The following is a 14,880-nucleotide window of genomic DNA, read 5'->3' as shown; positions in this document are numbered from 1 at the left end:
AAAAAAGAGGCATTTTATTTAAACACAATGATTATCAAATCTCAAAAATGACTTTTTGGAAATTACTGCATTCTTAAATCGCAAGTCAGAACAGAGTCATCAATATATTTGCCTATAAAGTAAAACAAAAATCAATAAGAAACAGTCCCAGTCAAAGAGAAAACATAATCTAAACAAACACTTGGGAGTCGAAAAGAGAATAGGGGAGAAAAGCATTTCAAGAACCTACCCAATCTTGAACTGGTTGGACTTACCAAGTTCAAGACTGCCTTTTGGTTTATACCCGATAGGAGGTTTTTTCCTCCCTATCCTACTGGCAAACTCATCATAGATGCACTATACATATATATGTACACACATTTAATAAAACCATATTATCAACACCTTACATCCTCAGGTGTAAATAATGAAGTAAAAAATACCAACTCCTTTTATTTACAAAAAAATCACAGCTATGCATTAAAATTCAAAAATTTATTCATTTTCTCAAATTCTATATCGGTGGATAGAATTAAGCTTTTTATTAAACTAATCTCATCAAAGTCATTCCCTCTTCTACTGCTGTGCAGTGTAAGGATCCCGCTCGAGATCGAAATCGAGTCTAGCCCAAATGTCTCTTTTTTGAACCAGCTCTCTTCTCCTACTTCAGTCCATTCCACGCTTCCTGAATTGCCTCCCTTACTCTGTCCTTTCAGGAGATGCAAGGCATTCCTCTGAGTCTTTTGCGCTCCTTCTGTGCGGGTTTTTTAAGTCTTCCTGAGATTTCTATCTGGATCCATCTTAAGAAGATATCCAAACCATCTTAGTTTGTGCTCCTTCAGAATGGTCTCAGCCAGTCTGACATCGAGATTAAACCATATAGTAGTGTTCCGTATCCTATCTCTCTGTGTCTTTCTATTTTTCGCAGATATCTCATTTCAAACTAATCTTTAGTGTGATATTAAATTTTCAACACAATGATAGTTTATGCTATTGAAAAATAATTTATTATTAGTTTTAAGACGATACATTTGTATATACAAACAAAAAGATTGTTTGCCAAGAAATGCTTTATTAGCGTTTCAATACTCTTCTTCACTTCAAATATTTCTTAGGAAACAAGATGATTTCAATTTCCAAACAAACCAAAAATTCAAATTATTTCACAAGAAAATGATTTAAAAAAAATTCTGAACAACGATTTTGAAGATAATTATTGGAAACATATTTTTATGTAAATAAATTTACATATAATTCTTGTTATAAATTTATTTATTTATGAAGTGGCTTTTTTTACCCGTTCGGTAACCTGAATTCAGTTTTAATTAGTTTGGACTATTGGGAGTCCATTGCAATGTGAAATTATTTAAGATGAACAAAACACCAGTTTTATGTACAAATGGTTTTAGAGAATGATATGCAGGGCAGAATGTTTTATGATATTCACTTAATGGCCTCTAATCCTTTTATTGAAAATATTCCTTTAAAAATAAAGAAATAATAAGTGTGTTTATTTATATAATAAAATTGTGCATAACTGAAATTTAATTGACTTTCAACCAAAAACCTGGATTAAATACTTTTATCTAGTGAACAATTCCTTTTCCTATCTATAGGATCATTCAGTTGTATTTGGACGTATAGGAGTTTTAGGTTCCCATGTACGGCAAAGAAGTTCTTATAGTAATAATGGCAAAGCTACATCCAAATTCATTAATACAATAGTAAAAAAAAACATGCACAACTTTACCTTCATCATACAAGGATTGTAACTGGGATTGGAATGGTATCCCATGGAAAGTAAGGAAACCTACGAGTGCCTGCTGTTCCCTTTCTGTCCCTGTTACCTGCCTGCACTGGATGTAGTCAGCCAGCAGGTGATCATTTCCTGAGAAAAATTATTTGTAGTATAAACAATTATCTATAAAAATGAAAAAAAATAAAATAATAATTTTTGTTTTAAATATAATTTTTTAAAAATCTGTTGTAGTACGCACATCACACAACTTTCGCAAATCGCTCAACTTTAAGTCAAAATCATAACTCGTTTCAAATTTGATAACATCTTTACAATGGCAAAACTCCCTTTTCCTATATTCCCCCAATTATTGGTTAGTTAAAAAAACTATTGTTAATATGTTTTTATAGTTACTATGATAACAGTCAAAAAGTTATGGAAATAAAAATCAATGATTTTCTAATTCAGTTGATTATAATTTTTTTTCCTATTCGTTGTTTATTATTCCCAACAATTAATTAGTGAATCTGAATAAATAGTTTCTAACATGTTTAAGTTGTGTGTTTTTATTAAACAAATATCCAACTATTTTTTTACTTATAAATTACTCTTATTCTATAATTTCAAATCTGAAAAATTTATAAGTAGAATTTATATAAATTAAATTGATTTAATTACTTTTTAGCCACTTGTTTAGAGCTACTTCTACGAAATGAGAATGTGCCAGGCCGAGAGATGTCGACCCCTTGTTATTTGCTCCTATGGTCTCAGCATAGACGAGCCTCATTTGCCATAGTAAATAACAGCTAGGAGCTAGTTCAATCTTCATCATTTCCTGTTAACATAATGGATAGAAATTATTAAATGTGATTTATTGAGAAAATATAAAAGGTCCCTTAAATATGTGTAAAATTATCTAAATCATCACCTCAAAAGCGTTAATAGTTAATTAAGTGACGGACTTTTTTTTTTTCAAAAACACTTACTCGTAACCTCACATTTTTTAATTTTGATTTATTTTTGAGAGCTAATAGTGGCATATAGTTTATCTTTTGAAGCTGTTGTTGATTTTTAACCTTATCCAGTGTACATATATCCATATCTGGAATTTCCAACGGGATGGGGTACTTTAATTAAGTGTAAATCGTCAAAAACTGTTAAAAATTTGTCCAATAGCAATTTTATAAAAAAAAAAACAAAAAAAAAACTGACCTTTTAACAATTCTTATTTTTATTTTGGGTGATTAAATACAAGAGAACATACAAGATAATTCAGCATACATGTGCAACTAGTGCAGAGAATTGAAAAATGCTAAAAGAACAAAATTTTTCAGAATATAATTTACCGTAAGAATCTATTTATCGTAACTGAGAGTTCATTATCATGATGCCCATTTTAATCTTATCATAATATGACTACTATTGAGTCAAATTTCAGTCACTAAATTAGATTTAAAGTCTACAATTGAATAAGGTAACTTAAATTAAGAAGCCTTACGGATAGAATGGTTATCCATGGGTCAATGAGTGGAAGCTTGTCCTGAGAAGTGAACTCGTAGGCAGCACTAGCGAGCCATTGCATCAACTGCTCTTCGCTCGTCTCAACCCGGTCGCTCCCAACTGGCTCTAAGAAATACTTGATCAACTGTGACATCCGTTGGTTGGAGGTGAATGCCAGAATTGAGTCAGTCTATAATACATTCAAATTAATTATAATAGAAATAAATTTTTTAAAAATAAATAAAAACTTTAAAATTAATTCTTAAAATACATAATATATTCTAATTTTTTATTGTATATCTGATTATTATTGAAGCTGACAGAAGAAAAATTAATATTTTTCTACTTAGAAAAATTATTACAATAAAACTTCAATAATAAGATATACAAAAAAAAAATCAATTTATAACACTAAACAAACAACTGCCTGACACAGTCTAAATATAAGGAAAAATAAAGCTGGTGAAGCATAACACAGCATTACATAATTTAATTAGGAATAAGCAAGTTACAAATGAAATGTGCTTTGAACTAAAGCCAATTTTTAATATGAGAGTTCAATTATACTAAATAAAAACAGTAGGTATTATTAGGGATCAATATGCTGCAGAAAATCTCTGGCAGACAGAAATAATGATGAAATTATTGAATATTTGTGTAATATAATATGAAATATATATATAAAGACACTTTTTCTATTCTATTCTGTAAGTGCAGAATACTATAGAGTATGAATGATCTTCAAGTTTCTAATAGTAGCCTAAGTCAGTTATTTAGTTTTGTTTTATCAAACTTAATGTTCTCTCAGCAATTTATTTATTTCATTTTTAATACCGATTAATCCAGGGAGCAAGTTAAACATACGATTTGAATTCTTTCAATTATAACTCAGAAAAACTGATTAATAATAACTAAAGGCACATTAAAAGTTTGCCCAGTTGTTGGGTCACAATAGGTTTTTCATTAAATTGAAATGGCTGCTAGAACAGTGAAACATGGATGGACTAGGAATAATGAGAAACATTCTTATATTTTAGATACACAGGATAGATCACAAATGAGCTGCTTAAAAAAAAAACTAATTTCATCTCAAATATAGTCTTATTGTGTTTTTATCTCCCTACTTTATTGTTAATTATAATCCAGTGGAATGTTATTAATGGTCATCAAGCTAACAATGAAGTTTAAGAGTTGGGACTGGTAAACTCTATTTTCCTTTGCTGAGGTAACTTGAATTAAAATTGATTATAAAAATAATGAGATAAATTACCGAAACAGCCCAAGAGCTAGCTTCGGCTGTAGAGAGGGTCTGAGCCAGAAGGGTACGGAAGCCGTGTTGATCTTCAGAATACGGGAGGCATCCAGCTCGTTGCTTTACTCCAATGCCTATCTCCGATCTCAACAATCTTCTGCAAAAAGAAAAAAATTATGAAAATAAGTTTTTAATGTTTAGGCTAATCATAATATAAGCTAATTATATTTTTTTTAAATTTATTTAAAAAAAAAAAGTAGCATTCTTCAGCTTTACCAATACAGCAAAACATAGCTTCATTACTTTTTTAGTGTCAAGAAATATGAAACAGAGAGGCATGAAGAAAGACATAATCAAATAATGATTATGAAAAAAATTGGTTTTGGTGATATAATCTGAAAATGATAAAATAAGAGAGGATTGATAAAATATTTAATCAAATAACATCATTATTAAGAATTACGAAAAATAAGTCCTAAACATCTCTTAGCAAATTTCATTACTTCAAAAGAATTTTAATATAATAGACTATATAGTATATAATACATATACAAATAATTATATTTTATTTTTCATAATTTTTTGAAGCTATTAAATATAATAAAATGGCTCTTAGTGTGTTCTTAAAATGTGTTAAATTTTATATTTTTTGTTTTAACTTATTTATATGTTTCTTAAAAATTTATTTAATAGTTTTTAAAATTATCTGTTGTTTAATCGTTCTTCTGATGTGGCTATTTTATTTTTGTTAATATTTTTATTTACTGACAATTCTTTTAATTTTCAAAGCGTATATTGTGTTAACAAATATACGGAATATATTTTATTAATATGATTGAGCGTGTGTTGCGGATCACTGGAGAAGAGGTATGAAAGAGTGGAATAGAGAGACTAGCGTGGATAGGGTTGAGAACAAAAAAATGCAAAGAACAAATAAGGAAAGTCTAATTAATTTTGTGTGAGGAGGAAAATAAAATAAAATAATTAAAAAAACATTTGAAATATTTTGTAATTAGGCTATAGTTAATTAGTGTTTGAAAAAAGAAAACATGTTTTTTTGTATCTGTTAATTATGTTAGTGTTTATATATCCAAGCATGGATTGATAAGTATGCTGAGTGTTTTAGCAACTGGATGGATTTGGGTAGCATTGCCAAATAAACCATCTCTCTCTGATAATAATCCATTTAATAAGTCTGGCACATCATTCAATAGTGGACCCAGCATCTACTTCCTAAAATGGATGGTTTTGATAGAAGGTTGGGCCATTAAAATGTAAAAGGGATCTAAATTTTTAAATACTAATAAAATAAATAAATACAAATTGTTAACATACTCTAACTCTAACCAGTTTTTGTCTCTTCTAAATACAACTGGCCAATATCTGTCATCTTCTACTCTCACCTGCAATCAACAGATGGAAGTATAACAAAATATTCATCAGATTAAAGACGTTAAAATATGATAAAATAAAAACCATTTCTCTTACTTCTTTTAGGAGATACAGCTCGGGTATAATACAGGGAGCGAAGAGCTTTACTTGTTGATCCCTGTAGTAAGATGTGTCCAGGTAGAGAACAGTCAGATGTGCAAAACACAGTTTGCCGGTATCAATGTCTCGTGGGAGCAAAACACGTCTTTCTATTGCTAACACATATAGGTGACGGAATGCTTGTAAGTGGTATCTGAAAATTTTTTTAATAATTTTAGACATACAGAATTCTAAATAACTGACACAGCATAAGACAATTAATAAATGCCAAAAACATGAACTCATTGTCCAATAATGTGACAACATAACTTATTATTTTATATGAAGTCAACGTTTCCATCGAAATATCAGACCTTCATCAGGGTTAAATAAAAAGAACAAAAACAGATGAAAACTCTGATAACAAAGAATTAAAATAGTTTCACAAAAAATAGTAATATTGGAAGAAAAGGTGTAGTGGAAGAATTGTAAGGAGTAAAATACAATTACATTATACATTATTGTCTCATACTAATTATGTAGCCATATTAGTTCTTATCTTACATACTGTCTTTATTCATTATGGTTGTTATCTTTTTTTTTTTGTACTTAGTCCTGAAATTCTAGTCGAAATGTAAGCAATAATATCATAATAAAAATCAGGGTTGTCTCTCGGACAAAAAAAAGTTGGATCAAAGTGGGTCTTACTTTTAGTTATAATGAAAATGCAGCCACACCAATGAATAAAGTATTGAACTGCGTAGTTGACAAAAACATTTACCAAACTTGTACCGGATATACTACAGTTAAGATAATTGGAAGTTAGAGAAGTTGAAAATCTCATATCTGCCCATAGTGTAGTGCTAAGCTGTTTAGTATACACGGTTACTTGCTAGGAGCTGCAACCTAGCAATAATTACTCTAAGTATTTAAAAAATTAATAGATTATCTTCTTTTGGGCTGAAAAACGTATATATTTAAAAAGTATTTACGAATGTTCAATAAATTGAGAATAATTACCTGTTATCATTTGAATGAGTAGGAAATCGTGGGAAGAAGGCACAGAGCATGGCAGCAACAGCTTCCGGAGTTGTGGACAGAGTTGCCAGCCCACCACCTAAGAACAGTAGGCCTAGGGACATATGTACGGCGAGGTGCGACCCGTAAGTGACAGCTGGGTTCGAACCGGTTCTTCCGCCCAAGTGCCGGCACAGCCTAAGCACGCCTAGGTCTCCTGTACCTGCCATCACCTATTCAAACAGTAACATAATATTTTTGATTGCCAAATCATTATATGAGATCTATGATGACAATATCAGAACTTAGAATCATTAGAATATAAAAGGGAAAAACAAACCATTGATAGAGAAAGAAGACAAACACAGATACAACTTTCAATAGTAGGTCTTCCTGGAAGTTCAGCCAAGGATTTCGTAGATACAGTTACAAACAACTTCACATAGTGCATTAATGTTACATAGGCTTCGTTGTTAGCAGAACCAGCAAATCTTAGCCCTAGGGCCATACACGCACCAGCGATGATGTTACAATATGCCTGGCTGAAAAAATAAGAAATTATTTTACTAACTATTACACCCACTAACAGGCAGGAGTAAAAAAAAAAAGTGTGGGAAGCATAGCCCCTCTCTCTTTCTCTCATTGAAATTCAGTATCAACTCAATTCATATAGCAAATTTTCAACTCATTAATTAAATTTCAATGGGCAGGTGTGCAAAATATTCAAAATCTTTTAAAAACATCTAACCATAATGAAGTTTTAACTGGAAAAAAAATTAAATTTATTTACTTCATGACTAGCCACAACTAACTAAGCTGATTTTAAAAATGTTTTAAGATTAATTTTTTGTTGTTATAGGGAAAACCTAAACCAAGAAGTCCCTTTTTTAAGAAATATTGAGGCATTTTAAAAATATTTTTCAAGAAAATTCTGTGTACTTTGCAGGATTTGAACCAATTTTAATCAGTATAGGGAGCTAGAGCTATTTTTGTCCGTGTGAAACCTTTTGTTTTCGTAAGAAAGATACAGTATGATTAATTAGATTTATAACCAAAACAAACCAATATTAAAATATAAGAACATTTACTTACTTCATGGTTTCCAGATCAACACCATCCATGCCTTCCTTAGGTTTGACAAGGCAGTAAGGAAGAATGCGAGCAGGAACATGCGACTCGACCCAAGCCTTCGAAGGCAGAATCTGAGACCAAAGGATAAGACCTCTCGCCAAGGCTCTCAGGAGCAGCATGTCAGGGCAGATGAAATCCAAAAGGTATTCGGAGTCAGGGGGGTCCAGCCACTTCGCCACCGCCCTAAGTTCAGAAATGTTAATAACTTCAATTCTGTGAATTGACACTTTAGAAATACTGTAACTGGTATTTGTATGGGTACGGACACAGGAGTCTACTAGAATCTACAATGTAGAAAAATTTGTCAATCTAAGGAAACCCCGAAGATAGAGTACTCCAAAGCGTTAGTTATATAAATAAAAAAAATAAAATAATTTGAAGTTATGTCAATAAAAAATCTTATGCTAAGTACAGGACACAACAATATCACATCATAATCAATCATCAATGGACAGGTCTCCCTCCCCTCTCATGTCTACGCAGAAGGCGAGTAAGCACCTCAATGCTCTCCCACACAGCAGATCCCAATACCTACCTTAAAATGCCCCTATGGCAATAAAAGGATCTCAGTTCTGTTGTAAATAAATATTATGCCAAGTGAAAAAAAAAATCTAAACAGCAAATTATACTTCAATAACTTAAAATTAATTTCAACTTATTTATTTGAAAGTCATTGTATAATTTCAAAACTGTTGATTGTGCATTAGTAATTTGTTTATAGAACAATGGACTGAACAGTGGACAAACTGCTTAAAATGCTGTTTGGATGTTGAAATAAAGTAAAGAAGCCATAAAAGGACAATTTCTTCCAAAACAAACAAACAAATAAAGAAATGATAATACAAAATACTAACACATCCTTTTGAACGGTTAATTGAATACTTGAAATTTATAAACAAGATACTACATTCAAAAGAGCACATATCCATAAAATAACAACAATTTTACATTTAAAATTTTATTTGAAAGAATTGAATTGGAACTTCATTTCATAATTTTCTCTTAAAACTGAACCAATCCATTTCTCTCACAGAGCTAAATTAAATTAATTATTCAACTATTTCTTTCATTAATTTGTTCACCTTACTGCAGAATTCCACAAAACGGATAAATGCCCTTTTAAAAGTAAACTTCTCTTCAGTTTAAAAATAAACACTCACATATTTCCTGTATCAAAGAACATCATCCCTAGAGCTAGCGTTGCACCTGGCCCAGTTACGTGATTGTTCACTGTGTCTCCCTCTCGTATTTGGTAAGATGGTGATTTGTACTTGTCTTTCTGTGAGCCTGAAAAAGGAAAACAAAAATACTAAATGATTTTTCATAAGATATATGATTTGAATACATGCAATAAATAATATAACACTATACCTGTAAGTGGCCTCTTGGTCCCGCCGACCATATAATACTGAAGGGTATCTGCAATAGAAGGATCAGTCAGGTTGCCTCCTCTCCCAAGCACTACCAGGCCTAGTCCAAGTCCGGCCGCCAGGGAGTAGCACTCGCGGTCAGATGAGTTCTCCATTTCTGGGCCTGGAGGTCTTCCTATTATGAAGGTAAGAATAATTAATTAAAGAAAAGTATAGCGTATAATTATTTATAAATGAAAAGGAAATTTCTGATGGCCATGGAAATGATCATTTATACATCAAATACAAATAAGCTATAAAAATTAATTAACTATTAAAGAAAGAGTCTGCCACATAGATAGGTCAACATAGCTTCCTCAATATTGCTATTTCTATTTTTGTTTTTTGTTTTTTTTCTTTTCTTTTTTCATACTCCATTATTTTGTTTTAAAAAAATTGCATTTACTGAATATTATCATTTTCTTTAGGTTTCTAGTAAGTACATGTTGCACGTATATTTCAAGGATGATGATGATGATTTGTAGTTTGAAAATAAAATTTGGGAGACAAGCTGCTATTGAAATATAATATATTTAGAAAATTACTTTTGTGCATAGCAAGAGGAAGTAAGGAATGAAATTGGATAAGATTTAAACTGGACCATGTTTACAGTAATCCCTAACATTTCTCCAAATTTGAGCTAAATTTTCAATTCTTAGGACAAACATATTTCATTTCCTGTAGTACAAAGCTCTTAAGCAGTGAAGAAGAAAAATAAAAGTTAAATGTTGAAAAAACAAATACTTGTAAGTTAAATGACATGAATTTATTACAAACAGTGTGGATAGAAAACTGATTATGGATATGTTAAAAGAAAATAAAAAAATTCAGATAATCATGTGAGAAAAGAGCTTTTGATAACAAATGAGAATTATTCATATTACCATCTATAGTAAGTAAAAAAAATCACTCACATATAAGGAAAAACAAAAAATAGAATTATTTAGGATAAAGAAAACTGAAAAAAATATATTTCAAACCCAGTAATAATTATATATTACCAATCTCAGCAAGGAGGACCTCGGTGATGTGGCGGTGAGCGGTGCCTTGGTAAATTAACCCTATCCCTAACAGAGCTGCCACTTGTATATTTTGCACAAGATCTAATTCTATAGATGTCGGTGGTAGCAAAGATTCTATGTGGACGCTGAACAGTTTTGTTGCTCGGAAGTCCATCGTACCTAAATAGAAAAAGAAAAAAAAATTATATTTAATGTTAATAAACTCAAGTGCTGTACTACATACACATCAGTATTAACAAACCTCTTTTAGACGCAGCCAAACCAAGCAGCAAACCTACGCTGGTCATCTCGTGGCATTTATTGAGGTAGTTGTATAAATTGAGTTCGGACAAGTTGTCCAATAGCCCAGAAAGGCCAAGAGCCATCAGGAACCCTGCATGTTCGGGCAATAGGTCACTTCCGTTCTGGGGAATTTCAAATAGTTTAATATTTAGAGAAATTGTGTCATATAAATAAAATAAAGAAATAGTTTCTAAACTAACAATATTATATATAAACTAATACTATTTCAGTCAGTGATGTGAAAGCCAAAATAAGCATAAATATTTGCAATATATTTTTAAAATAAATCAACTTTTTCTGACCATACTTATAAATGTCTAGTTACTTTGAGTTCTCAGAACAGATTGACAAATATAAACATGTTGCTTGTTCGAATTATAACAGAAGACAAGAGAAGGCTGACTAGTTCACCCCTAGAGCTATAAAGTAGTATTGGCCATATAGTCAAATGAAAGTATTTTTTCTTTTAAAATAATTGTTAATTAGTTTTTAGGTTTTTAGACAATTAATCCATTTCATATACGTTACATAACAATTTTTTTACATACGTATTATTGGAGTATATCATTAATTACAAGTTCATGACAATCGGCATTTGTTTTATATAGAGTATATTGTTCTGGTGTCTTAACAAAAATCATCCTAATTATTTAATATTCAAATTTATACCTTAAAATTATGAAGCATTCATTTTAAACACAAATGATTTAAATAAAGTTATTTATCAACATAATCCATTAAGATGCTATTTAAGTTGTCTAATAACCCTACATTGCAAAGGAATTATTTATAAATCATAAATAATTTTTAATTTAAACTTATCAAATAAATCAAATGTAAAAACTTTTTACATATAAAATATGAACATTTTATTTTATCATAATAATAATATTTTTTCTATATTATTGATATTAATTAACTTTTTTATGCAATTTCACAATATTCACATTTAATTTCCAATGTCTTTTCTCTGTTCATGGCAACAGTTACCATGTTTTGATTTTATTTTACAATAACTGTAAAATATCACTGCAAAATATTTTTAAGAAATATATAAAAATGATAAATAAATACAAACATTTATAAACTGTAATTTCGTATAATAATGTGTAATTATTAAGCATTTCAAAGGGTGCAACCAAATAAAAATTGCATTGAAGTAAAGAAAACTATAGCTACTAACCTTGGGTTTATTGTATATAATCCAAGTCGAGTCTATGCTCTTAGTATTGGGAGAAATTTCCAAACCAGCTGCAACTCCATTGTGGAATAGGGGCCACAAGTTCATATTTGGGACAACCTAAATTATAATACTTATTATAATTATTAGAGGTGATTTTTAACATTAAGAGAGAATTATGGAAACAATACCTCAATATGAGACAGCTCAACAGTGGTACCTCTTGGAGGAGCCCTGCCACTCAGGCAAAGCCTAGGAATATCAAGAGGTTCACTGGTCAGGGGCATTGTTGTGTGAAGATTCAGCATTCCTCTTCAGAATCAAACAGTATAAGAGTAATATTAAAATGTAATGAAAATAATTTCTTACTATCTTCTATACAGTCATAAACATACAGAAATATAAAATGATGCTTCATTTTAAATGATAAAAAAAAGGAGGGGGGGTTAGGCTTTGGAGCCCTAATTTCCGGAATCAGGTTTGAATCAGCTGTGGCAGGTAATTTAATTTTTTTATAATGCCAACTGTAAATTGACTCAATAGTTCTGGGACAAAACTGAGGTGGGTTTTTGAGGCGGGTTATAATGCTGGTGGTTGCGAATGATTAATAAATCAACTCTTATAATGGGACAAGAAAAGGTACTCCCCTATTACGCCATTAACCCAAAACTATATTTTTTATTTACAAATATTAGAACTTTTTACCTTCAACAGCATGAGAACTTTCATTATCATTAATTTAAATTTAAATCATTTTTATATTTTATTCTCATAACTATTGGTTTGACGATGAATGTGTACAGGCAATCTAGAAGCGGAATGAAAAAAGATTAAGGTGGATTAGTCGAAAGACACGGCTCAGTTACAAGGAGTACAAAGATGGCAGGATGCACACGAAGATATTAGTTGGAAGCAAGAAGAGAGAAAAACATTAATGAAACATATTGAGGGAATAGAAAACTCAAGAAGTAGAAATGAGTTCCGCAAGTTCTACAAAATGATGAATAACATCAAGTGCGGACCGATCAGGAGAGCCAACCTAATCAATGACGACCTTGGCAACATACTAATGCTAGAAGAAGAAGTGCAAGAAAGGTGGCGGCAATATTTCAAGAGCTTATTGAACCCGAGAGAAGCAGAGAATTGTCTGGGAGACAGTACAATACCAGTGGGAACTAATGATGAAGATTTGGAAGCCATTCCCCCCGATGTAGAGGACATCGAAGACATCTTGTATAAACTTAAAAATAATAAATCACCTGGTAATGTGATGGACTCCCAGCAGAATTGTTGAAAGCAGGGCATCACAAAGTCACCAGGGAACTACAGGACCCTAATAGCTCAGATATGGGAAGAGGAAACCATACCCTAGGAGTGGAATGAGGCGGTAGTAGAGCCTATATACAAGAAAAAGGGAGATTCAACGATTTACAGCAACTATCGAGGGATTAGTTTGATTAACACTGCATATAAATTTTTTTTCCATATCCCTGTATGATAGGCTCCTTCCGTATGTTGAACGGAAAGTGGGTGATTATCAAGGTGGGTTCCGGCCCAATAGGTCTACTATTGATCAAATCTTCGTCCTGAGGGAAATCTCTGAGAAGATGAAGGAACATCAGCAGACAACTTGGATGCTATTCATTGATTTTCGGGCTGCCTATGATACAATCGTAAGGAGAGAGTTCATAGTGGCTACACATGAACTAGGGCTTCCAAGTAAACTCACCCGATTAGTAAAATGCACAATGGTGAGCACAACTTGCCAAGTAAAATCCTGTGGATTATCAGAGCCTTTTGAAGTGGAATGTGACCTAAGACAGGGTGACCCTCCTGTTTAATATCGCTCTACAAGCAATCATAAATAGAGCAAGAATAAATCAGAAAGGAACAGTATTCACAAAGATGACCCAAGTTCTAGCCTATGCAGGCGACGTTGTCATCATCGGTAGATCCCACAGAGCATTAGGACTGCTTTTGAAGCGATGGATGTCAAAGCAAAAAGGATGGGCCTGCATATTAATGGGGAAAAAACAAAATTATGCTGTTGGATAAGAAGCCTCTGGACCAGAAGCAGAGTAGCCTTGTAATGGGCCCCTATAATTTCGAAGTGGTAAGAAGTTTTTCTTACCTTGGTTCTATTATCAATGAGAACCAGGATGAAGAAGAATAAGTTAGAAGCAGAATTGCTGCTGGAAATAGAGCTTATTTCTCCATTGTAAGGTTAATCAAAAGCAAACTTGTTAGCCGTACCACCAAGTTTACCCTGTACAAAACGTTGATAAGGCCAATTGTCACATACAGTGGAGAAACTTGGACCCTAAGCAATAAAAGCCTAACCTGCTAGACAGTTTTGAAAAAGTAATTCTGATAAGAATCTTAGGGCCCCTATGCGAGAATGGTAATTGGCGAAGAAGGAAAAGTGGTGAACTTTTTGGGCTCTATAAGGGATGTAGCATCTCCTTGTACATAAGGATACAGAGGCTTAAATGGCTTGGCCATGTAATGAGGATGAGCGAGGAAAGAGTGGATCATAAACATGGCAGGCCGAAGGGCCGATGGAAGGATGCTGTGAGGCGGGATCTGCTGGACAACTAAGGATCCCAATTACCCTTACAGAAGATAGAGAAAGTGGTTGGCGGCCGTTGAGCAGGCCAAGGGCAGCCTTATGCGCCTGTTGTGCCAGCAAAAGAAGAAGTATTTTCAATATTGATTCCATAACAATTTAGCATAGAATAAATGGTACAAAGTATATTTTTTTTATTTTTATATTTTATTTACCATACTTTTGCAGAAGAAAAATATTTAAATTTTTCAATGTGAAATATTATTAAAAGTACTTTTCTGAAAAATGTTGGAATTGGAGTTAGCCAATCTTTTAACTGAAAAGTTCATTTAAA

At 31.9% G+C, this 14,880-nt stretch overlaps 1 protein-coding gene across 1 annotated transcript in view; it reads right to left on the bottom strand.

Moving 5' to 3' along the window:
• shtd (shattered) overlaps positions 1–14,880 on the bottom strand; it is a 34,106-nt gene that overhangs the window by 1,051 nt on the left and 18,175 nt on the right. Inside the window, exons 22-36 of the mRNA XM_014433452.3 lie at positions 12,172–12,292; positions 11,984–12,100; positions 10,760–10,922; positions 10,498–10,677; positions 9,459–9,632; positions 9,248–9,374; positions 8,049–8,270; positions 7,297–7,498; positions 6,960–7,189; positions 5,958–6,153; positions 5,805–5,872; positions 4,488–4,626; positions 3,216–3,407; positions 2,396–2,552; positions 1,730–1,867 (exon numbers count right to left, since the gene is read on the bottom strand). Coding sequence (XP_014288938.1) covers positions 1,730–1,867; positions 2,396–2,552; positions 3,216–3,407; positions 4,488–4,626; positions 5,805–5,872; positions 5,958–6,153; positions 6,960–7,189; positions 7,297–7,498; positions 8,049–8,270; positions 9,248–9,374; positions 9,459–9,632; positions 10,498–10,677; positions 10,760–10,922; positions 11,984–12,100; positions 12,172–12,292 — 2,426 coding nt within the window. The remainder of the gene's footprint in view (positions 1–1,729; positions 1,868–2,395; positions 2,553–3,215; positions 3,408–4,487; positions 4,627–5,804; positions 5,873–5,957; positions 6,154–6,959; positions 7,190–7,296; positions 7,499–8,048; positions 8,271–9,247; positions 9,375–9,458; positions 9,633–10,497; positions 10,678–10,759; positions 10,923–11,983; positions 12,101–12,171; positions 12,293–14,880) is intronic.

This window comes from Halyomorpha halys, unplaced genomic scaffold (genome assembly GCF_000696795.3).
Source record: "Halyomorpha halys isolate HHAL.00 unplaced genomic scaffold, Hhal_1.1 Scaffold1209.1, whole genome shotgun sequence".
Lineage (NCBI taxonomy): Eukaryota > Metazoa > Arthropoda > Insecta > Hemiptera > Pentatomidae > Halyomorpha > Halyomorpha halys.
The sequence above is the reverse complement of the archived record's forward strand: the minus strand, read 5'-3'. Positions and strand labels throughout refer to the sequence as shown.